Source organism: Danio rerio, chromosome 16 (genome assembly GCF_052040795.2).
Source record: "Danio rerio strain M-AB ecotype USA chromosome 16, GRCz13ab, whole genome shotgun sequence".
NCBI lineage: Eukaryota > Metazoa > Chordata > Actinopteri > Cypriniformes > Danionidae > Danio > Danio rerio.
In genome coordinates this window covers 35,968,697-35,991,230 of record NC_141036.1, presented here as the reverse complement: position 1 = coordinate 35,991,230, position 22,534 = coordinate 35,968,697, and the positions used below count along the sequence as shown (strand labels likewise).

The following is a 22,534-nucleotide window of genomic DNA, read 5'->3' as shown; positions in this document are numbered from 1 at the left end:
AAAAATGTCTATTCTCAAGTATCATTACTCCAGGCTTCAGTGGTCTTTCAGAAATCGTCTAATCATTCCTTCTCTATTGTCAACTATTTGTACTGGTTCTCAGTCAATGGTTCTTATTTACCCAATGAGGTCCTTTGACCATGCTTAACATGACCCTGCATGTGAACTTCTGCAAGGAATGAATGACCTCAGATTCAAAGTGTCTGCTAATTTTTGATGTTAAGACCTCTAAAGCACCTAAGATTGTCATGAAAAAAATCTCAGAAGAACAATAGGGCCCATTGTGCATTTGGCTCGGGCCCTATGAAACAGGTATTCCAATAGGGTCCTTGCACATGTCAACTTTCCCAGTACTGGGTTGCAGCATGGAAGGGCATCCGCTGTGTAAAACATATGCTGGATAAGTTGGCGGTTCATTCCGCTGATGAACAAAGGGACTAAGCTTGACTTGAATCTAAACTAAGGCTTTTTTATTATTAGAAAATCATATCTATATACAGTATATGAAAAACTCTTGAATAATCAAAGGGAAAATTCACTCAAAATGTTAAATTCTGTCATCATTTACTCCCATGACATGTTCCAGTTTACTTTTGAGTACTTTTTATTGTTTTCTATTGAACACAAGATGAAATTATCGGAAAATTATCGTTTTCCCAAAGGCTAACAGGTGCTGTAACGTTGTCTTAATTGATACACAAACACACATAAATCTGTTAAAATCTCAAAAAAGTACTCGAGGTTTATTGAACATAAACTGAATAAAGCTGTAAACGTGCAATAGCAATGCATTTTCCTCACTTACCACCGAGGGGCGGCAATGGACTACTAACAGTAAACTACTGGGGCGTAATAATAAGTAAAGCGCTGTATCAACGGTAGAGGACAAGCTGACTGCATCTTCCACGTTTTACTTCCTTGTCGAGTTTGACCGCGAATATTACGTTGAGCAAAGAAAAGCTTGCGTCTGCAGTCAACTTCCGGTAAGATTTGTTAGTACACAATCATCACGAGGTTATTGAAAAATACAAAGTTTATTGAAATGATAGTTTGATACATGAAAACAACAAGCATCTTGGCTATATACAACATTAGTCTACCCACTTTGAAAAATACTATAGTTAAGTATTCTATTGTATTGTATATTGTATATACGTGTTGTGTATTTACTACTCAATGTGAATGAATTGCTACTGTAACAGTGAACTGCAATAAATACTGAAGTACTTTAGTTTTTGTTTCAGTAAAGAGCAACTAGAATTACCTCAACGGATTAATTCAAGTACTATAAAACTAGTTTAACTGTGATGGGTTTTGTTCACTTTGGCCTTTGTTGAATGCTAATTTAAGACATGTTTATACATAAAAAATATATAAAAATAGAAATCTAGTTATTTACACACATATTCAACCAGAATGCAATTAAACCAGAACACTGATAAAATGAAAGAAAAAACAAAATACAAAAACAGTAGATAGTATAGTTGACAGGTTAATAGTGAGCTACAGTGCCAAAGTTAATCAGTCCATTCAGATTCCTGCGGCTCTGACTGACAGATGGAGTACTGCATAATGCTGTCTGTATATCCACTTGCAGCAGTAGATTGACTGTATTTCGGTGTCATTGTCATCAATGGCTTTGCTCCATCACACTGTAGGCTACCATCCATGTCTGGGTAATTTTCTGAGTCAAAAAAGAAGCAGAAAATAATTCATTAGCTGATTCAACATCTTAGTATGTAATGACCTGTGTGCTTTTTGAACCGATAATATGGATTATGTTTAAATATTATAATTCATAAAGACTCATAAAGAGAAACAACACTTAGAGATTGCTTGTACATTTCACACATTGGAATTTTCTTCTGAAGTGTACTCCAATATTTTGTTTCATTATGTTTTTAATTAACTCTTCTTTGTGTTGTTACTTTTGTAAACATTTCTGAAGGATGTTGTGCCAACAGAAGTCTGGAGGATTCCTAATAAGCAATAATAGATGTTTATTAGACGTCTAAAATAGATTAGTCATCAAATAAACAGATTAGATAGACTTCACGTGTGTATTCATTTATTTCTGTCAATCTGATGACTATAGTCTACTGGGTGGGCCATTTATATGGATACACTTTAATAAATTGGGAATGGTTGGTGATATTAACGTCCTGATTGTGGCACACTAGTATATGTGAGGGGGCAAACTTTTCAAGATGGGTGGTGTCCATGGTGGCCATTTTGAAGTTGGCCATCTTGGATCCAACATTTGTTTTTTCAATAGGAAGAGTGTCATTTGACACATCAAACTTATTGGGAATTTCACAAGAAAAACAAAAATGTGCTTGGTTTTAACGAAACTTTATTCTTTCATGAGTTATTTACAAGTTTCTGACCACTTATAAAATGTGTTCAATGTACTGCCCATCAGACAATTGCCTTCAGATGACCTCAAAGATAAAAGTCTTAGGGGGTCAGATCAGGAGACCTTGGGGGCCATTCAACTGGCCCATGATGACCAATCCACGTTTCGGGAAACTGTTCATCTGGGAATGCTCTGAAATGACAGCCATAAGGTGGTGGTGCACTATCTTGCTGGAAAACTCAGGGAAATTGCCAGCTTCAGTGCAAAAAAAAGGGAAACCCATCATCATGTTGCAATTTCAAATATCCAGTGGCCTTGAGGTTTCCATTGATGAAGAATGGCCCCACTACCTATGTTGAATATGGTGTGAAGATACAAGATGTGCAGCACCTGAAGCTACCAATACTGGAAGCCTGTACTGGCATTTCTCCTGCGATGTTGCTATCAGTGTGTGAAGAGTGGGAGAAGAGGGTTGCATTGACAATCCAACACAATGGGCAACACATTGAACACATTTATAAGTGGTCATAAACTTGTAAATAACTCGTGAAAGAATAAAGTCACTAAAATCACACCTCCACTTCCTATTGAAAAAACTAAAGTTGGATCCAAGATGGCCGACTTCAAAATCGCCACCATGGTCACCACCCATCTTGAAAAGTTTGCCTCCTCACATATACTAATGTGCCACAAACAGGACATTAATATCACCCACCATTCCCATTTTATTAAGGTGCATCCATATAATTGGGATCCTGTTTTTGAATTATTGTTAGGCATCTATTCGATTTTCACTGAGAGCCTAAATTTAGACCAAATTAGTCTCGTTTTAACCAAGATGTCTTATAGATGTATGTTAAACACAAAACAATGGTTGCTTTGTTGGCCTCATAAAATACTGCTTTAGAATCTCATCATCAACATAAAATATATTCAACTAGAAAATCGTTGTTTTTATTCTGTCAAATAAAACAAGCCCAAACTAACTGTTTATGAAAATACAAATTTGTTAAATATAAATAATTAATAATTGTGATTTGAATATGCCCATGCCAGTCATAATCTGACTTCTTGTAAATTTGACTTATTAGATTAGACCAGAATAGCTGCTTACTGTACAAAAACCGGAAACTAGTGTTTTCATATTATGACGGTACGTGATTCAGACCCATGTTTAGCAGAGACATCAAAGACACCAAATTAAGCGCAGGAGGAAGTGTGGGAGGCTAGAACTGCTCAACCCTGCTTGGTACTTTGAAAAGCAGTGACAGACGACATGTGTGTGGTTTGTACCCTTGCTTGATTAGATCAGAAGTCAAAGGAAACTTCATAATAAATTAAAAAGTGACGCAGAGCCATAGTCAAAGTCATCATAAAATTTGCTATTGCTTATTTCGAAACTCTTCTGACTGCATTAAACGTGTGTTGTGGGAATGTTTGGTAAGAAGAATCTGTCAGTGTGACAGATTTCCAGGTCACTAATTAGAGATGCAGTGCTGCTGATAATATTAAATGCGGGGTTAATGGTAATGTTTACTGTTGCTAAATAAAGGGGTAGTTCACAATAAAATCAGAGTTCTAAAAATGGTGATGGAACCAGACCTTAATGATTTTCATTCTTCTGTTGAACACAAAAAAAAACTAGGAAAGTCAATGGCTACCAGTTTCCAATTCTTCAAACTATGTTATTTTTTGTTCAACAGAAGAAAGAAACTCAATAAATGAAACACATGAAGGGCGAGTAAATAATAACAGCATTTAATTAATTAATTAATTAATTTTCATTTTTAATTTTGTTAATGGGGCATGACTGAGCCAGAGGGTGTTTAGAAGAGGGTTTTTAGAGCGCTGTTTACACTTTGTATATTTCTTTGAAGGATTTTTAATAGCTTATATTTATTGTGGTTTTGGCATTTTTAGGATTTTAGCAGTTTTTAATAAGAGCAGAAGATTGAAAGTGACTGCTTATTAATAGACTAAATTGTCTGTCAACTGTAATATAAAAATATGTAAATAAGAACAGGACATTTATTAAAGGCATAGTTCATTAAAAACATTTTACAAGAACATTTTATTATTTTTTTATGTTTGTATGGGTGTGTGAACTATACCTTTAACTGTATTAACACATTAGGGATATGTTATATAAAGGCTATAACATTTGGCGGCAACTTTTCATTGGAGACTTTTGGTGTTTAGCTGGTTTGTGTTTTACATAGCAAAAGAAATTCAGATGTACCTATAAAAGAAAATTCTGCCATCATTTACTCATCATTCATTTGTTTTAAATCGTTTTCAACGTTTTTAATCATCATTCTTAAAAATTTATTCTTCTGTGTTCAACAAAAGAAAAAAAAAACTCCAGTTTGAAACCAAATGTGGGAGAATAAATTATGACTTTTTTTCATTTTCGGGTAAATTATCCTTTTAAATCTGGCCTACAATAACATTCATACAGTAAAAACAAGTGTTCGAGATACATTTTTTGAGATCAACAGTGATGATTATTGTCTGTATACTCCTTACAAGTATTAGGTCAATATAGCCCCTAGGCATGAACAATAACCGATTTCAAGGTGCTAAAACCGCTAAAATTATCTGCTGTACTGTTCCTATGGTAAATGTACGTTTTTATTTAATGTTTTTTATGCGTTGTAAAGAAATCTGTGTTTTAAAAACTAATGAAGAGAGCAGAAGTCACTGATTTATTTTAATGGGTAGACTGACTTGTTTACTGTTTCAAAATATTTTAAATCTTTCCTAAAATAAAATATATTCAAGTTTTTTTTACTTAGACATTTTAAAATAACTTAGTTTAGAATAGTAATCAAAATACAGTGATACTGTGATAATTTTATCCAAGGTTATTATATTACCTCTTAAGATTTACTTAAAATAATCCTTGTAACAATTTGCACTATAACAAATTTCAAGTAAATGTTACATTCTTATATCAGATACAATTAACACTCCTAAATTAACAAAGTAAATGTTAATTGATTATCCTTAATGTTGTATCTATATTTATTCAAATTAATCAATTAATGTCAAGTTCATGTTTTAGCAAAAGGTACACAGATTTATTTTTTTTTTAAATGTTAAATAAATCTTTTTAGTTACAAATTAGTGCATCTGGCATAATTTGTTTAATATAAACACACATTTCCACTGACTTGGAATTTGTTATTTCACTTTAGTTTGAGCAAATTGCACACAGAGCAAATGTAGTTTAAAAATCCTTATTGATTTCAGAATTAGCGTTAGCTTAGCTACACTGTAAACGATTTCTTGTTAAATTAACAGTAAGTTACTGGCAACAATTATCCAGTAGCTGCTGTATTTCATAAAACAGTAACATTACTGTAATACTAATTACATTAGTATTAGATTTACTGTAAAATGTAATACATCATTTTACTGTTTTCTTTTTTTACTGTAACACCAATTACAGTAGTGATACACATACTGCAAAACTGAAAACAGTATTTCACTGTACATTTTTACCATGCAGAACTACGGTATTTTAACGTTACTTTCATTATTACTGTATAGTATTTTACAGTTATTAAATGTTATTTTATTGTATTTAATAGTGCTACTTTATATTGGGCAAAACATTTTCAAAAATTGCACAAATATTATTTTAACTGTTCAAGAAATACAAGAAAAATAAAGAAATTGAAACTTTAACTTCACAATAAAAGTTTATTGTGTAAACCCTACTGAAACAGTAGCAATTATTCAATATAACAAAGCAACAGAACACTAATAAACAATTGATCATTAAAACCAGTCAACAATTAATGCATCAAAAAGTATTACAATTTTAAAAACAGGTGAAAATACTGCTACAAGACAGGAAATGATGAAGGTCAAATGATGTTGTGGAAAAGGGACAGTGAAAAAGGGCAGCAGCACTTCTGATGATCCTGCAAAAATGACAAGCAAAATCAATCACTGGAGAAAAAACTAATCATGCCTCAAATTATTTCATTCATTTAGAAACCAAACACCGCACTGCTGTTTTATATATACAAAACACTGTTTTTTATTGTTTTTGTTGGGGAAATAGTTTGTTGTCAATTTACAATTACACTAATGTTAATGGGGAAAAGATCAGTCAAGTCAACACTAGTCAAGTGTCCACACAGGTATGTGTAAAAAATAAAGTCTCATCTTAACTTAATGTCTGACTCTGTATAACTTGAATATCTGATTCCATGACCACACTAGCGCTTTCACAGATTTAAGAGGGGTGAACACAGTTCATTCTGACCTTAAGAGGCTACATATTAAAAATAAATAAATAAATAAAATAATCTAATTTAATGTGAATAATGTTAATCAAGTACTTTTAACATGTGAAAATCCACTTCTAACTTACAGACAAGATTACGTTAGAGAACATGAAAGCCATGGGTGATTTTTCAAAAAAATAATGCTAATGATAAGTTACTGACATTTGGTTCGTATAAAACAAAGTAATCACTAAGCATTCATTTTTGGCAAAATCCGCCGAGAGGTGCAGCGACACGATCAAATGTGTTAAAGTTGAGCAGAGAACTGAAGAGTAGTCAAGCAGTCTACTTCATGAAAAGTTTGTGGTAATATTTTGCGGTCAATTCGTATTACTGTATTTCAATATGCAGTGATGGCATGTCAGTGAGACAAATAAATATTATTACACCTCACGAGTGACATTGCCTCAAATTAAATCATCATGACGTTACTGTGCACAGCATCAGTAAAACGTTAAGAATAATTTAAATACCTAATTTTTTAAAACAGAAATCCTGAATGCATGATAATATGAAGATTTATTACTCACTGATGTCGAAGCACTTCCAGGTCGTCAGAGATGTAGACAGGACAGAATATGTGCCATCAAATGAGCTCTTGTGCAGCCTTTGCTGGACATCAAGGTAGTATGTTCACCCACACTGTAAATAAAAAAAAAATCTGTTATTTTACATGTTTTTTTTCCCAGCAGCTAGGGTAATAGAGTCATTTGGTTAAGTCAAGTGGTTTAAAATCATTTTATTTATTAAATACTTGCTTACCCATATATAGATGTAAAAGTAACCAAAATAAATAATTTATTCAAATGTGAGAGATACTAAGCATGTTTGGTCTACAGAGAGAAGTAAACATTTACTTTAAGCATTGATCCTAATGAATCTATTTCTGAACAACATCCAACCTCGCCTCGGAAACAGCATTTTTGAGCATTTAGATCAGGGGTGCTCAACCCTGTTCCTGGAGATCTACCTTTCCGCAGAGCTTACCTGCAACCTTGATCAAACACACCTGTCTTTATTTACCAAGTGCTCCTTCAGATACTATTTAGTTTGTTTAGTTGCGTTTGATCAGGGTTGGAGCTAAACTCTGCAGAAAGGTCGATCTCCAGGAACAGGGTTGAGCACCCCTGTTTAAGACAATGAAAAATAAGACATCTAGATGATATTTTATATTCAATCATTTGTTGTGAAATTTAAATGACTTCTATTCAGTATATACATAAAATAAAATTAGAATAAGAATAAAAAAATAAATCTCTATGCCAAATAAAATACTTCAGATCTAAATAAAGCAGGTGTTTTTACCTAAAGGTTCCTTTCCTCCAGTTAGTTTAGTTGCAGATCCTTCCACATCTGTGCTTTATTTGGTTCTTGACTTAAGAGTATCTGGTGTCACATTCCAGGTCCATCACAATCTGAGCTAGAAAGACAATATGGCAAAAGACAAGACACATATAAATAAGTCTCAGAATAAAATATTTAAAAGGATAGTTTACTTTTCTGCCACCATTACTCCATGTGTTTTAAATCCATTTAAATTTCTGTTGAACACTAAAGCAGATATTTTGAAGAATGTTAGAAACCAGAAACTATTGACATCCATATTTGAACCAAATTTCTTTAAAAAAAATATGAGTTTGTGTTCAATGGAACAAAAAAAATCTAACTATTTTGAAACAAGTGGAGGATGCCAAAGATGCTATTATTTTCATTTTTGGGTGAACTGTCCCTTCAATTCAAGTGTCATGCATTACTCATAAAAACTGATGTATCGCTTGAGGAAAACTAAATCAAGTACCTCCTGTGAGCAAGCAGAATCATTATGCCATTGTATCCAGCCAACTGAACCAGCCGAGGCTCGAACCAGCAACCTTCTTGCTGTGAGGTGACAGCACTACCTACTGTGCCACTGCGTCGCTACTGGAAGAAGAAAAAGAGGTTGTACATGAAACTCCTCACAACAAATCTGTGAACAACTTGACATTTCAAAATCTAATCAAAATGAGGAAGACATCAACATTACCTTGAATAATCAAGAGAGGAGAGATTGGTCAATTGCTGTGGCTGCAAGAAAGATAAATATAATAAGAGTAAAATAATACTTAACATTTAATAATCTAAATCTATGGTACAACCATACAAATCTGTATGGGGTTCAAATAAATTTGTATACAAATCATTCCCTACACCTGAACACCAAAAATAAAATGTACAATTAATGACACACTAACGTTATACAATAAGCTCGTTAACCAGTGAGAAATAGACAATTAATATGAATTATGTTAATATTAACGTTAGCTTAAAAGACATAAACTGAATTTTATTATCAGCTCAATTTAATAAAACAGTTAGACTTGTTTCATTGTGAGTTTAGTTTGAATAACTAACTTACAGTTTACAAATTTAACCATAATGATAACTTGGTCATAATGACCACATGAAGACCAGAGCTCACCTTAACGTTAAACGTTTAACTTTTCATGGTGACTTTGCCTTCATCTCAGTGTTGTGCTGAAATAGAGAATTCATTAATGCAGTTAACCCCAAGTAAAAGTTACGTTTTTTTCAGGTAACGTTACTATGGTCAAAAACTCACTCAAGATAAACTCACTGTACGTTATCTAATACCTCGCAAACACTACAAACACGGTCTGGCATCGAATAACGTGACATAAGTACCTACAACTAACGTAACTTGGTTAATTATTTAAAATTACACACACACTACACGGAAAAATACACAAAACAATCATTTAACGAACAGAATTTGACTTTTAAAAACTTACCGAGGATGAATTCACTGGAGAAAAAGGCGACAGGTGGATTTCAAATTAGGATAGCCGTTGCTTGCCTGGTGAAGGTCGAATCGAGTCGGCTCGGTTCTATGAATCGGCTCCTTAGAACAGTAAAGAGTCGAATCCGCCTAAAACCGATTCCTTTTTGTATATTATTGTAAGACACAACAATGAATCTTTACTATTTCGTTATACTGCTCGGTCACACACATTTATACACATATTGCTGAATGTGCTTGTGAACACATGTGATAAAATAATTCCCGAGCAAACGGTTCAATCCGATTCGGTGTCGTTTGAGTTCTGAACCGAACCAGTGCAAACGTGATATTGATAAAATAGAAATATTGTTTTTTTTTCTCACTTTACCAGCGAAACTATTACATATATCTGACTTTAACAATAAGAATAAGGTTCGCTTGAAGTGTTTTGAGAATAAATATTTTTTTCTCCCAGAGTTCATTTTACACCAACAATATAATGGCGGATGAGAAAAGCCAGATCATATCATAAATATTGCGTTTAATATGTTACGAAATGAAGTTTTAACAGTTTTTCATGCGAGAATATAGTTCTTCCAAACTCAAATCTGTGGTTTGTTTTTAGATATCATGTCTAATTTTAAGTGTGCTTTGCCGATAGGGGAGATTCTGACCTCCAGGGGTTGACGGCGCTCCATCACTCATGTATCCGGCAAACCTCATGCTTTACTCGGCCTGGACATTATTGAGACATGCCCCTGTCTTCGATGACTAGATAATAAATGTGTTATGATATAAAGTTTTAACCGTTTTTCATGCGAGAATTTAGTTGTTTTAAACTCAAGTCTGTGGTTTATTTATTAAGATAGTGCGTATTTTAAAATATTGTTTTGAAAATGCGGAGATATGTGACCTCTACGGTGGCCCATATGGGTGCCCAATATTCTTGAATCCGTCTAAAGCAGGTTGGTCAAGCTGACTTTGAAATCATTTTGTGTGTTTAACAGTCTTTGGTTACGTGAATCAATTATTTTTGTTCCAATTTACGTTTTGGCTTAGCACAAAGTTATGTTTATTAAATAGTATTTAATATTTCCATGTTACCTTATAAAATGAAGGAGCAGTGCACCCAAAAATGGAAAACCAGGGGACAGTTTTGAATAGTCTGAAGAAACTGGTTAGGTTATTTACTTCACAAAATAATTTGTCTAAAAATAAATAAACATAATAATCATAATATATATAGTGTGTGTGGAGTTGTTCTTGGTCATTTGCAGTACTGTATTTAGATGCACAGTAACTGATTTTTCCCCAAAATTCATTATAAAATCTACAGTAACATACTGTTAACCATGTTCACAGTATAGAAAAGTTGAAAATACATTATTATACTGTGAAAACAACAATATATACAGTAACACACTGTACACAGCTTATACAGTAAAAAACTGTTGAGAAATGCAGTATAATACTGTGAAAACAACAGAAATCGTTTACAGTGTATGAATCTTTAAATAAAGCATCAAACATTAATGTTAAAAAAATGCCAAGATCCAAAGCATGAGGAAGCTACTCTTCTGAAAGGTGGGACCTCAATACTAAAACACTTACTCAAAACTGTTGTTAATCTTCAATTATTAAATATCAATTATTAAAATTTACTTAATATCACTAAGTTTGCAACGATTAAAAATATTTAAATATTACAAGTAAATAAATATTAATATTTAACTCTTTCCGCTCGTTTCATATGTTACATGAAGTAAAATGTGTAAATATTAAATATTTACTTAGAAAAAATTCTAGTTATCCTTGACATGTAATATTGCAATTTAAAAATCATGAGAGTAAATTAGATTAGATTAGATTTTACCACTCCAAAACGTCTTTTTTTGTGTTATAGCCACAGAAAATGCTGAGTTTAGGAAACAGGAGAACACGTTTTAAGATGAACAAAGGAAAACCTGAGGGATAAAAATAATAATACCTATATGTGTGAGACAATTGTGAAGTTCTGCACATTTCTCCACATCACAGTCAGCAGGGTATTTCAGGATGTCTGGAGGAAGCACCGGTGAGATCGTGCTTAAGGTAATCTCTGAGAAAACAGATGCAAAATATCAGTAATGGCAAACATTACTTTGTGTCTAATGTTTATTATTGACATTTTGTTTTTGCATTTAACAAAGCATTAGTTCTGAATAATAAAAAAGAAATTAGCTTGTTAATTACAGTATTTTGCAGAATAATTATAATAATTAAAGTATACTGTAATTACAGTTTTAATTCTGACATGGTGGCGGATCATTTTAAAGAGAGGTTGTTGCACAGTTTAAACATTGTTGATGGGTTTGTGAGCATGTTTGTAGAACAAAAAGGATGTGGTTTACCAGCAGCAGTTTAATCGTAAGCATCTCATGCACGAAGCAGAAAGCTACATATACAAACATGTGTGACTGTTATGACGCGGTGTACATCTTGATGTTGGACATCAGCAGATTATCTTAACTATCAAACAATTTCAGGGTAGTTTATCCATTAATTACGGGCAAAGCATTATGTGTTCTGTGTGTGGGTATGTGTAGATTTTAAATGCATTATGTTCGTTGTATTAGCCAAAGAGTTTGGAGTTTCCCATCAATCAGACTTGCTGGAACTGCTAAATGACCCTTTTTGTGTATACGTCAGTGCAACATTCTCGCTATCATCAAGAACAAATCAACCTAGATCTAAAACCTACAGATCAGACTTATCAGCTTGACGTATTCGAACGTTTAGCGGAAATGCTTGAGACCACTGTCTGAAAAGATGGCAAAATGTTATTTCACTGTTTATTATTCAGAAAGTCATTTATTCATGATCAGAGGGGCGACACAGTGGATCAGTGGTTAGCACTGTCGCCTCACCATGTTTTCCAGTACTGGGTTGCAGCTGGAAGGGTATCCGCTGTATAAAACATATGCTGGATAAGTTGGCGGTTTATTCCGCTGTGGCGACCCCTGATAAATAAAGGGACTAAGCCAAAGGAAAATGAATGAATGAATGAAAAATGATCAGGCTTAAAAACAAGGTTTTATGGGACAGAACTCTTTAATGGATTGCACTGTTTTGATTGACAATAGGTTTCATTTTCATATGGGTGATACTAGAATTGTGAATACAGCAAAAAGTTTAAAATAGTTTTAAATAATGCCGTACATTAAGTTAGGTTATTCCTAAAAATTATGCTTGTATGTGTATTTTGTTTTAAAAATCTTAACTTAAAGACTCCCACTAATAACATGTTTTGAATATCTCAATCACTTTTCTGTTTTATATGGTTTGAGGTTAGCATCTTCGTCTACAGCACAACTTGTTGGATAATGTGAACTCTATTAGTGGTTTAAAATAATTCAAATAAACATTGTTTATGGGTTAAAAAACAATAAGCAACAGAATCAAATGTTTCAAATCAGTTTAAGCATTAAAATGATTTGACATTTAAAAAAGATTCAATTTATAGTATATTTGTTATATATCATTTCAGTGTAAGAAAAACGACGTGAAAATGCTAGAAATGTATTTAGTTACATTTAATTAGTCCTACATTTAATTAGTCATATGTTCTGGCAACAAATGTTTTAACTTTAGCAAACAAAAACTCCATAAAACAGTTTAATTTTTTTTTTAATTGAATCTGGGTCTTTAAGGTGTGCCATTGTAAAGTGTATGTGTCTTATTATATTACTAATATATTATATTTATGTTATATTTGTAAATCATTTTGTATGTGTGCTATGCTCTTTCTTTCAGAATGAGAACAATCTTAGACTAGAAGAAGAATCTAGAATTGAAGGATCATTTCAAAAGGAAATGACTAATTTCTGAGAATGGTCATTTCTAAATATGCCATTTCATTGGGCCCTTCAGAATAAAGGCCTTTAAATGGTTCAAATGATGGTCATTTTATACTTTTATGATTCACATGTTTTATTTGTTAAGAAATACACATGGTATTTGGCCATTTTGCGTAACATCTCTTCTCTCTCTCTTGTAAGATTGCATGCTTTCTCACACCCTTGTCAGTGATAAAAATTAGTAAGAAAATAAGATAATCACGGTTACCAGCGATCCAGCCTGTGCAAGAACTGAACTTCAAATCCAAAATCCAGCCTGAACTTCAAATCTGCCACTTTAATGAACTACATATCCCATCATGCACTTCACTTACACACCTGTTTCAGATCTCCGCTGATTGCTAACATACACAGCTGAAGCTGTTTAGAACTGATAAGACTTTAAAAGCAGCACGGACACACACACTAGTGCTGAGTCTTGTTTTACTGTTCTGTGACATAACGTTGCAGTTCCTTTCTTTTCCTTTCGACTTACCTTACCTTACCTTACCTTACCCTTACCTTACCTTACCTTACCTTGCCCTGCCTTGCCTTGGCCTGTCTAGTCTTGTTATGGTTGACCCTTGCTTTATTCTGTTTGTTTATGTTGCCATTCGCTTGTTATTTGACCACTTTCCTTGATTTTCCTGCATGTACCTGTTTGACCCTGTTGCCTGACCGTTCTTATAATAAACCTTCATTTGAATTCTCAACTCCGCTGTCAACATCCTTCACATTACAGATATAATGCAGACTTATTGATAAATCACATTAAGTAAACCAAATACTTACCTAATGATTTTGACCGCCGTTTGTTTCTCCAATAAATTATATACAGGGCTAAAAATACAACCATGACAGATAGCACAAATCCTGTCCACAGACTAGCAGGTAAGGCCCAAGAACAAGCTGAGATAAGGAAGACAAAGAAATACATTAGTCAGTTTCATTTTTTCTTAATATTAAGCATTAATTGACAGTTACTAAATATTGTTTTCTCTCCCCAAGTACTGTCATAAAGACTCACTTATATTACATTTAAAATCTCCACACTGAGCGTCTGATATGTTGGTACCGGGAATTTTCTCTTGTCGACCCAAATCATAACAACTGTAAAATGAGAGAAGAGGGTTATATACAGACTGAGCTAAGGAAAGTGTGTATAAGTATAATAATATCTTTCTTTATACATGCATATTCTATATTAGGGCTACACAATATTGAAAAAATGTGATATAAAAACAATTTCACCAGATAATTTGAATATCTCTATTTGGAACGAATCTATAATATTAGATGGATTGGGATGATTCTGCAGTGGCAGTGCATCTCCGTAAACTCTAATAAACAATCTAGACACTTTATAGGGTTCCCTGACACGTTTTCGATGATATCTGTGCTATTTGCAGTGCATTACAGTATTTGCATGTGCTGTATTTTCATATATACCATCTATAAATACAATTAAAAAAAAGAAACAATTGAAATAAAGTGTTTTATTATGTTTTCCGAGTCTAAAGGTATTTCAGTACAGAAACTGAATGATAAAAATTAAATAATTCAATTAAATTAATCACAGTTAAGGTTACAAATGGTACAGTTTATTATGCCTAAATGCTTTTAAGGTCATTATACAATTACAGGCATCAAAACACATGCAAATGATGAATTATAATACAAACTCAACATTGTGACTATTGCGATGTGACTATTGTGAATGATCACATCGTGATATCGATGCTCAATTGATATATTGTGCAGCCCTATTCTGTATTTAAAAAGGGAAAGAAAAATATTTCTGTACTGTGAGAGAGAGGTTGAGAAAGGAAGTAATAACCACCCACCCTCCCACATATACATCTACAAGCGTTTCTTTTTTCTTTTTTGAATGGAAGTAAATTAATGCGGTTGTATTTTGAGTGGGAGAGTGACATAAAATACATATTTACGTGAAACTGGCAATGGTTCATTAGATAAAAGTTATTATTCATTTTCTAAGATGAGGGAGGTGGAAAAGGGGGGCATTATAGGTCTAAGAAGGAAAATGTGTACATGTACAGAAATTTACCAGACATCAATAAGCTTTGATGTTTTTTAACTACATTTGTTAATGTGAACTAGCAACAAAAACAAGTTTATGTAATTTATCAAGAGGATTAGAAAAAGGTAATACATTACAAAAACGTATTACTGTTAGTTGGTTAATGCAAAGCAGAAGACAAGTTGTTTGTAACTTGGATGTTCTGTAATAACTGAGTAAGAAGCATGTGATTCTAGTGTCACAACAAGATCATTACAGTTTTAGTCATCATGTTTTTAGTGTATAATGTTTTTTTTTTTTTTTTTTGTTTTCTTAATCTTCTAACCTAAACATGTGCTTTTGAGGCTTTAATTTCTCACGTGACAATTCAATCACAATGTTTTATGAAGCCTTAGATTTCGTATTTATTAACATTGTGCTTAAACTACATAAATAGTCCCATCCAGAGTCTTTAACCCGGTCTTCAGATTAATTACACTTAAAATGGCATAGACAGCTCAACATATTGACTATTAAATTGGTCGATTAAAGCCATTTCTGTGGTAAATATTTAGGTAATTTATAAATCATCTTTTTGACAACCAATGCTTTGTCAAACCTTAGCTTAGATTTTAAATCATTTAATAAAGCAATAAATCAATGCATGTGGTCAGGAAAGGCAAGCTAAGTCTAAAGCACCCTGGTCATTCTAGTCAACGTAGATTTTTTTTGGTCGCTCATAAACTGCGTATTACGATAAAGCGCCAAAGAACTGAACTGAACTGAACGTGTTTTTGCATTAGATAATCATCCTTCTAAAAATATTAATAAAGTTTTTCTTGCTTTTATTTGGAATAATAAGCCTCACAAATTGAAGAAACTTGTTATCAAATAAAAGGAGTGAGGGAGGTCTTGAAGTCCTATATTTTGATGACACTAATAATACATTTAAAATCATTTGGCTAAAGAATTGTTTGCTTGGTTCAGAATTCATGTGGTATTTTACTCTTAACAAAAGATTGATGGCCTTTTTTTAATGAAGTGCAATTACTCCACTAATAAATTACCTATTAAATTAGCTGTTCCATCAACAAGCTCTATTAGCCTGGAAACTGATTTACGACCACAATTACTCACCCCACAAAAGGGAGGGGGTGGGGGGGATAATTAGTTCAACAAAAACATTGTTGTTTCTGATCTTTTTAATCGTGAGGGGAATCTCTTAACTTATAAGAGTTTTATAAATATTAATCAATTCCCTGTTCGTTATATGGAATTTAAGTCAATTATAAAGGCTATACCTAGTGGATTACAGTATGTCTGATGAAAACAGCTCATGGTTATGAGGCAGGTTACAAACAACTGTCACAGTTTTGCCTAGGAAGAAAATCTATTCTTAGTAAAGAATGCAATAATAAATTCATACGTCAATTGTCCCATTCAGTCACAAAACTCAATTACTACTAGAGGAAAGTTTTTTTGGGGTACTATAATTGTTAACATTCAGTGGAGGAAAACATGGTTATTATCATATACATTTTGTATTCCTAATAAAATAAAAGAGGTGCACTTTAAAATTTTGCTCTATATTTACCCATGTAATGCAGTTTTATTCAAATATTGCAATGTTACTGATATTTGCACATTTTGTAGGAATGAGTCTAAAGACATTTGTCACTTGTTTTTTTTTCATGCAATGTATCATCACTGTTTTGGAATGATTTAAGTTCATATTGCTTTTCCAAGGTTAGTATGAGTGGTAATTTGTTCCTTAAGAATGTTATTTGTTATTTTGAAAACCAAAACAAGTTGTTACAAGCCATTGTGAACTGTCTTATACTTGCTGGGAAATATTCTTTTCACAAATAGAGGTTCCTTAAAAAAAGTCAAATAGAAATTTAGACTTAGACTTCTTATGTGAAATAGAACATTTAAATAAATCTCTTAGATTAATTGATAATAAGAAATGTGCTTCCTTCTTGAATAAATATGATGAGATCTTTCATGCTAATTGAGTTTTTTAAATCTTTTTTTATTGCACTTTTTTCCTTTACACTCTCATTTCTTTTATTATTTTTTTAATGTACTTTTTTGTTTTGCTCTTTATCCTGTGTATCTAATGTGAATATTGTCTAAAAGAACGGTTTTCTTTTACTGTATTCTAAGTTTTATTATACAGTTTCTTGAAATTAATAATAATAAAAACACATTTTATCATTATATATCACAGTCCCACAATGTCTGATTATGAAATAATAATTATTAACGAAACAAATAACAAAAGAAAGCACAAAAATAACAGGATTTTCGGGTCCGGTTTATTCGTAATAACAAAATAAGAGCCCTTAAAATCTTACAACTGTTACGTTCAGCTGTTACGAATTGACTTCAAAGTTGTTTTAATTGTGTCCTACAGCAAACTTCTTTTGCTCAATACACATAAAAATGCACATACTGTTGTAAATAATATTTTTTACTCCTGATTTTAATCACTGACCCTTACCTTGTGTGATTTTTGCAGCTGGACCAGTTGTCCACCTTATCACTGTAGGTGCCCTCAGGACAGGGTTTGCATACAGTGTCAGTTGTGGGTGTGTCTGCAAAACAGTTTCAGTTATTCAGCGGTCCCTCTGCCACATTTTCCAGACCAAACACTGTGAAAGTGGTTCAGACCACCACTGATCTTCTCACAGGTAGAACCACTAGCGCATGCTGCAATTCAACTGATTGTCATTATGTGACTCACTGTGGATATTGTGGCAAAAGTGTGTATAATCATGTTCACACGCTAAATTGTTGTGTCTATTTAGTTTCATTTTTCCGTTGAGAGTAATTACACTCCAAACGGCATAGGATACAGTGTCTATAGAAAATCATCATACCCTGTGAAACTCTATACCTTTACCTTTACTCAACTAAAGTTGTAGAAAGACAGATCAGGGTAAGGCTACAAAAACATGTCAAAGGCTGGAAAAGTTTTTTCAAATATGATTTGATTTCAGGCTATATGACAAATAAAGTCATTATTTCAAAAGAGTTTGATGATTTTCTATAGACACTGTAAAGCTTTGAATGACGTTGAATAATGAACAGACTAATATAGAGTGCTTTATGAATCTGACAATTTTTGTAGTCCTTATGCTCAGTGATTTCAAAAGTCACATTTGAAATGTTAGATCAGTGTTTCTCAATCCCGGTCCTTACGCCCCATCACAATGCACATTTTTGTATGTTTCTCTTTTCACATCAGACTTTTGTCCTAATTCAACAACAAGAGTCCTACAAAGTAGATTCCACAAGATAATTTCAGTTTGATTAGGCGCATGTTTAATTCAGTTGACATTTTAGATTGTGTTATGTGAATTTATGTTGTATTTATTTATGGTGGTATATTTTGTCACACTTAATGCTTCTCCGTAAGAAGAAGTGCTGTTGTTTAAATCTGTGAACTAATGTTTCAAAGTGACAAAGGTTTCTCATGCTCTGGTAGAGCGCAGTAAAGGAGAAGGGACTAGGAAAGAATGCACACTTTGTATTGAATTTGTCAGTCAGAAGAACAGAGCTCTTCTAATCAGCTGGGTTAAATAAGAGAGACATGCAAAATAGGCAGATTGTAGGTGCAAGGAGCGGGATTAGGAAACACTGTAGTAGATTATACAATGTATATATTACACATTATATGAATGTCACTTACCCATAAAAGGCTAATCAATCAATCAATCAATCAATCAATCAATCAATCAATCAATCAATCAATCAACCAACCAACCAACCAAGCAACCAACCAATCAATCAATCAATCAATCAATCCATCCGTCAGTCAGTCAGTCAATAAATCAGTCAATCAATAAATATTCTAAATACTATATCTCTATTAAAATTCAGAGGAAATGTCATAAGATGTTTATATAATAGAAAAAAGAGGAATATTTTATTCATAAACATACAGAGTAAATCAAGACAAAATAAATAAATTCTGGTCCCTCAATTTTTTCTATTGTAAGAGTTAAATATATTACTAAAATACTAAATAATTTTAAAAGTGCAGATTTGAATATACTGTAGTTTCATCTATAATATGTTAACACTTTTATTTACAATAGTCACTTTTTAAAATATGGGTTCTTCATAAACGAATGGTAATATTTGGATCACATTAATAAAAACGTTAAAAAACTTACGCTGAATAGCGACCCCTTGCCCCAGAGGACAGGTGGAGATTGAAGTGCAATGATCACAGTAGGAATCGTTATCATTATCGCTTAAGTGTTTACAGTAGTATCCTGATTCACACTTGCACTGGGTGTTTTTGTCTGCCTGACACTCCTTTTGCACCACCAGATGGCTGCCTGTTAAACACACACACAAACATTACTCCCTGAAAGACACATGTGAGGTTAAATGCATAATGTCAAGTAAATCATAATGAGAGTAAATGAATGTGAAATTACCGCTGGTGCACTTTCTGCAGGGCCGACACTCGGTCATCCTGTTTTCCACGTCAATAAATTGATCATGAGGGCAGGTTTCGCACACTGTACTTTGTGATGAGTTACATCTGGCACGCATAAATTTTCCTAAATAAGGAAGAGAGCAAAGTTATTAAAATATATATTTTTAAACCTTTTAAAAATCTGTTTTTTTTATTATTTAAAGGGATAGTTCACCCAAAATAAAATAAATACTCACAATTTACTCACCCTCCATAACTTTATTAGTTTCATTATTCTTTTAAACACAAAGAAAGGAAGATATTTTGAAGAAAGCTGAAAACTGGGAGTGACATCCATAGAAGAAAGAACAAATACTATGAAAGTCAACAGTTACCGGTTTCTAGCTTTCTTCAGAATACCTTGCTTTGTGTTAAAGTCAAACAGGTTTGTGAGAAGTGATGGGAGAGTAAATGATGAACTATCTCTTTAATGAAGCAACTTTAGCATGTATTTGCGAAATATATTCAACACTTTTGAGTTTTATTGATAAAAAAACACAATAAATTATTATGTTAATGTTTTTTAGTGGCAGATTAAAATAAAAACAACCAAACCAAGTTGAACAAATGAGCTTAATGATTATAAAGCAACAGATACTTTTTAGAATTCGAGTTAGCTTCAAGTTCTAACATGTCTTAGCAGAAAATCCTGTTTAACCTTAATCCACCAACGAGCCAAGAAATGCTTAATTACTTTTTGTGTTCATTTTAAATGATATAGTTTCAAAGTTAGCCGGTCTTTGTGTGTTAGCATGTCTTTTTGTTTTAGACTGTTCCACATATACAATAATACGTTTAGCCCACCTAATGTGTCATTAACTTTAAATAGATTTAGAATATCAAGTGTTTCATTCGTAATTTCCAGGAACCCCTCTTTTGTTAGCAGGGTTACAGGATTTCCTGCACATACAGTAGCAGTGGGTTAATTAGACATTGATGAAAACAATATGCTGCTTAAAAAAACACTGCCTTCCAGTCAGCTGGTTGGCAAGTTGTGTTATTAAATTAGCACAGAACACAAGACAAATGCTTCCAAATCATGTCATCATAAAAACATAGCAGTAAAGCAGATCAGTTCTAATAAACAGCTAGTTTGTTAACATTCTTTGCTAAGGATCAGCATTTTTGCATATAATTCTGCAAAATGTACTGTAATTAATTGGTATAGCCTTAAAAATCATGTTTCCAAGAGTGGGTTTTCATAGCAGTGCTAAAGAAGAACCATTCTGGGTTCCAAAAATGTAATGCAACAAGAACCTTTTTTTCAGCTTTTAATAATCTGAGCAGCTTTTTGTTTTTATAACATTGTCTAAAAGCTCATATAAAATAACAAAAAGAACTAAAAGCCTTTCTCGTATCATAAAATGTACTGTATTTTCTGTATCTAGGGTTGTCACGTCGGAGATCAAGTTCGTTCTATAATGCATTTCAAAAATCAACGCACCCAAAATCATCAGCTACTAAAAGTTTCTGTTAAAATACACATTAATTGAACCGTTAATTGTTTACATGGTACAAATACCTTTTGTGCAATGCAAAGGTTCCAGCTGTCAAAGGTTCTTCATGGAACCATCAATGCCAATAAACAACTTGTATTTGAAAGAGTGTAAGTATTTGTGGTTTAAATATTGTTATTATTAGAAATTCGTAGCAGACATTAACTTGTAAATACACTTTTTAAAAAAATATAAAAATAAAACTTTATTTATAATTAATTAATAATTAAACAAAAACAATAAACATGCATTCCCCCACCCATCCACCAGTGCTATCCAATAGTAAAAGTAGGTACTGAAGGAATAGTAAACATATTAATCACAAGTTTGTAGAAAGGAAATAAAAGGGGACCAATTTTTTCAAATAACAAAACCTTGTCTATAGGGCTCTGTCAGCCATTATTTAAGAGTTGGAACTTCTTTTCCAAAACAAAAGGATAATTTTTTGTTACAGATCAACCCATATGAAACAAACTGTTGTTGAAACTGTTTACGTCTCATAAATTCTTCGGAAACTTCAAATATAATTAATATAGGATCTGGTTTAATCATAATGTCTAATGTATCTGCAAAAAAAAAAACTGGAATATTTTCTTCCAGAAACTCTGTAATTTGGGACACACAACAAAGGGATGAGACAGATTGGAATTTAAAAACTGATATTTGTCACACAATAGTGAAAAGAGTGTAAGTATTTCTAAGTTGCAAATGATTTAAACAGAAATCCCAGGTCTTCTCAAATCGTTCTTTTGTAATGATATGAAAATCTCACCTTTCGGACATTTTTGGCATTTATCGTCTCCCATCTTGCCGTGGTCAAAAGTTGTCTCAGTTCGATGCGTTCAGTGTGAAGAGTTTTGTGCAGTCATACAAGGTCTGTTGGCTTACACATTAATCATGGTCACTTGAAGCTTGACGTGATGTCTCGATCCTTCTGTTTATGTTATTGGGAATTTGATGTAGTCACACTGGCCCACACAATTGCGTCAGTTGTCTTCTTCTGTCTCTTCGGTTTCTCTGTCACTTTTGTTCTCTCTGTCTTTTAGTATTTACATCTCAGTTCATCTGCTGCAGGCAGGGGAACAATTTTTTTCTTTCCCCTCGATTGCTGTTTTACGTCACCCACTCTAAACCCCCTCTATTGCTCTTTTTCTACCCTCTGCATCGGAAAGCCCCATCCACCCTCTCTGCACTTTTGCTTGCATAGAGTCCTTACTT

The 22,534-nt window shown here is 32.9% G+C and overlaps 2 protein-coding genes across 7 annotated transcripts in view; one reads left to right on the top strand and one right to left on the bottom strand.

Moving 5' to 3' along the window:
• The first annotated feature begins 861 nt into the window (after nucleotides 1-861).
• The window catches only part of c1s.1 (complement component 1, s subcomponent .1), a 35,772-nt gene continuing 14,099 nt past the window's right edge, over nucleotides 862-22,534 (top strand). Inside the window, 1 exon segment of one of the 3 annotated variants that reach the window (NM_001447157.1) lies at nucleotides 862-983. The gene's annotated coding sequence lies outside the window, so the exon portion shown is untranslated. 3 annotated transcript variants of the gene reach the window in all.
• On the bottom strand, nucleotides 1,016-22,521 carry LOC561000 (tumor necrosis factor receptor superfamily member 5). Of its 4 annotated transcripts, XR_015511572.1 has the most exons (12): nucleotides 22,089-22,521; nucleotides 19,780-19,905; nucleotides 19,510-19,677; nucleotides 17,832-17,925; nucleotides 14,336-14,418; nucleotides 14,101-14,217; nucleotides 9,113-11,531; nucleotides 8,678-8,718; nucleotides 8,453-8,574; nucleotides 7,960-8,074; nucleotides 7,185-7,296; nucleotides 6,042-6,285 (listed from the first exon to the last, which is right to left on the bottom strand). XR_015511572.1 is itself a non-coding variant. In XM_087287319.1 (8 exons), exons 1-8 carry the CDS (start codon nucleotides 22,120-22,122, stop codon nucleotides 1,518-1,520), a joined length of 900 nt encoding a protein of 299 aa, XP_087143445.1. In that variant the 5' UTR covers nucleotides 22,123-22,521; the 3' UTR covers nucleotides 1,016-1,517. The 4 variants fall into 4 exon arrangements, 2 of the variants coding, with proteins under 2 accessions (XP_087143445.1, XP_087143446.1); XM_087287319.1 differs by lacking the exons at nucleotides 6,042-6,285; nucleotides 7,185-7,296; nucleotides 7,960-8,074; nucleotides 8,453-8,574; nucleotides 8,678-8,718 and adding an exon at nucleotides 1,016-1,684 and having other exon boundaries at nucleotides 11,421-11,531; XM_087287320.1 differs by lacking the exons at nucleotides 6,042-6,285; nucleotides 7,185-7,296; nucleotides 7,960-8,074; nucleotides 8,453-8,574; nucleotides 8,678-8,718 and adding an exon at nucleotides 1,016-1,684 and having other exon boundaries at nucleotides 11,421-11,531; nucleotides 14,345-14,418.

Excerpts from the sequence above, each read along its gene's own strand:
- LOC561000 (XM_087287319.1), bottom strand. The coding sequence starts at position 22,122 with ATGGGAGACGATAAATGCCAAAAATGTCCGAAAG. Across the intron at positions 11,532-14,100 it reads ACGGCGGTCAAAATCATTAG|AGATTACCTTAAGCACGATC; the intron begins GTAAGTATTTGG and ends CTGTTTTCTCAG. Across the intron at positions 1,685-11,420 it reads CAATTGTCTCACACATATAG|AAAATTACCCAGACATGGAT; the intron begins GTATTATTATTT and ends TTTTTGACTCAG.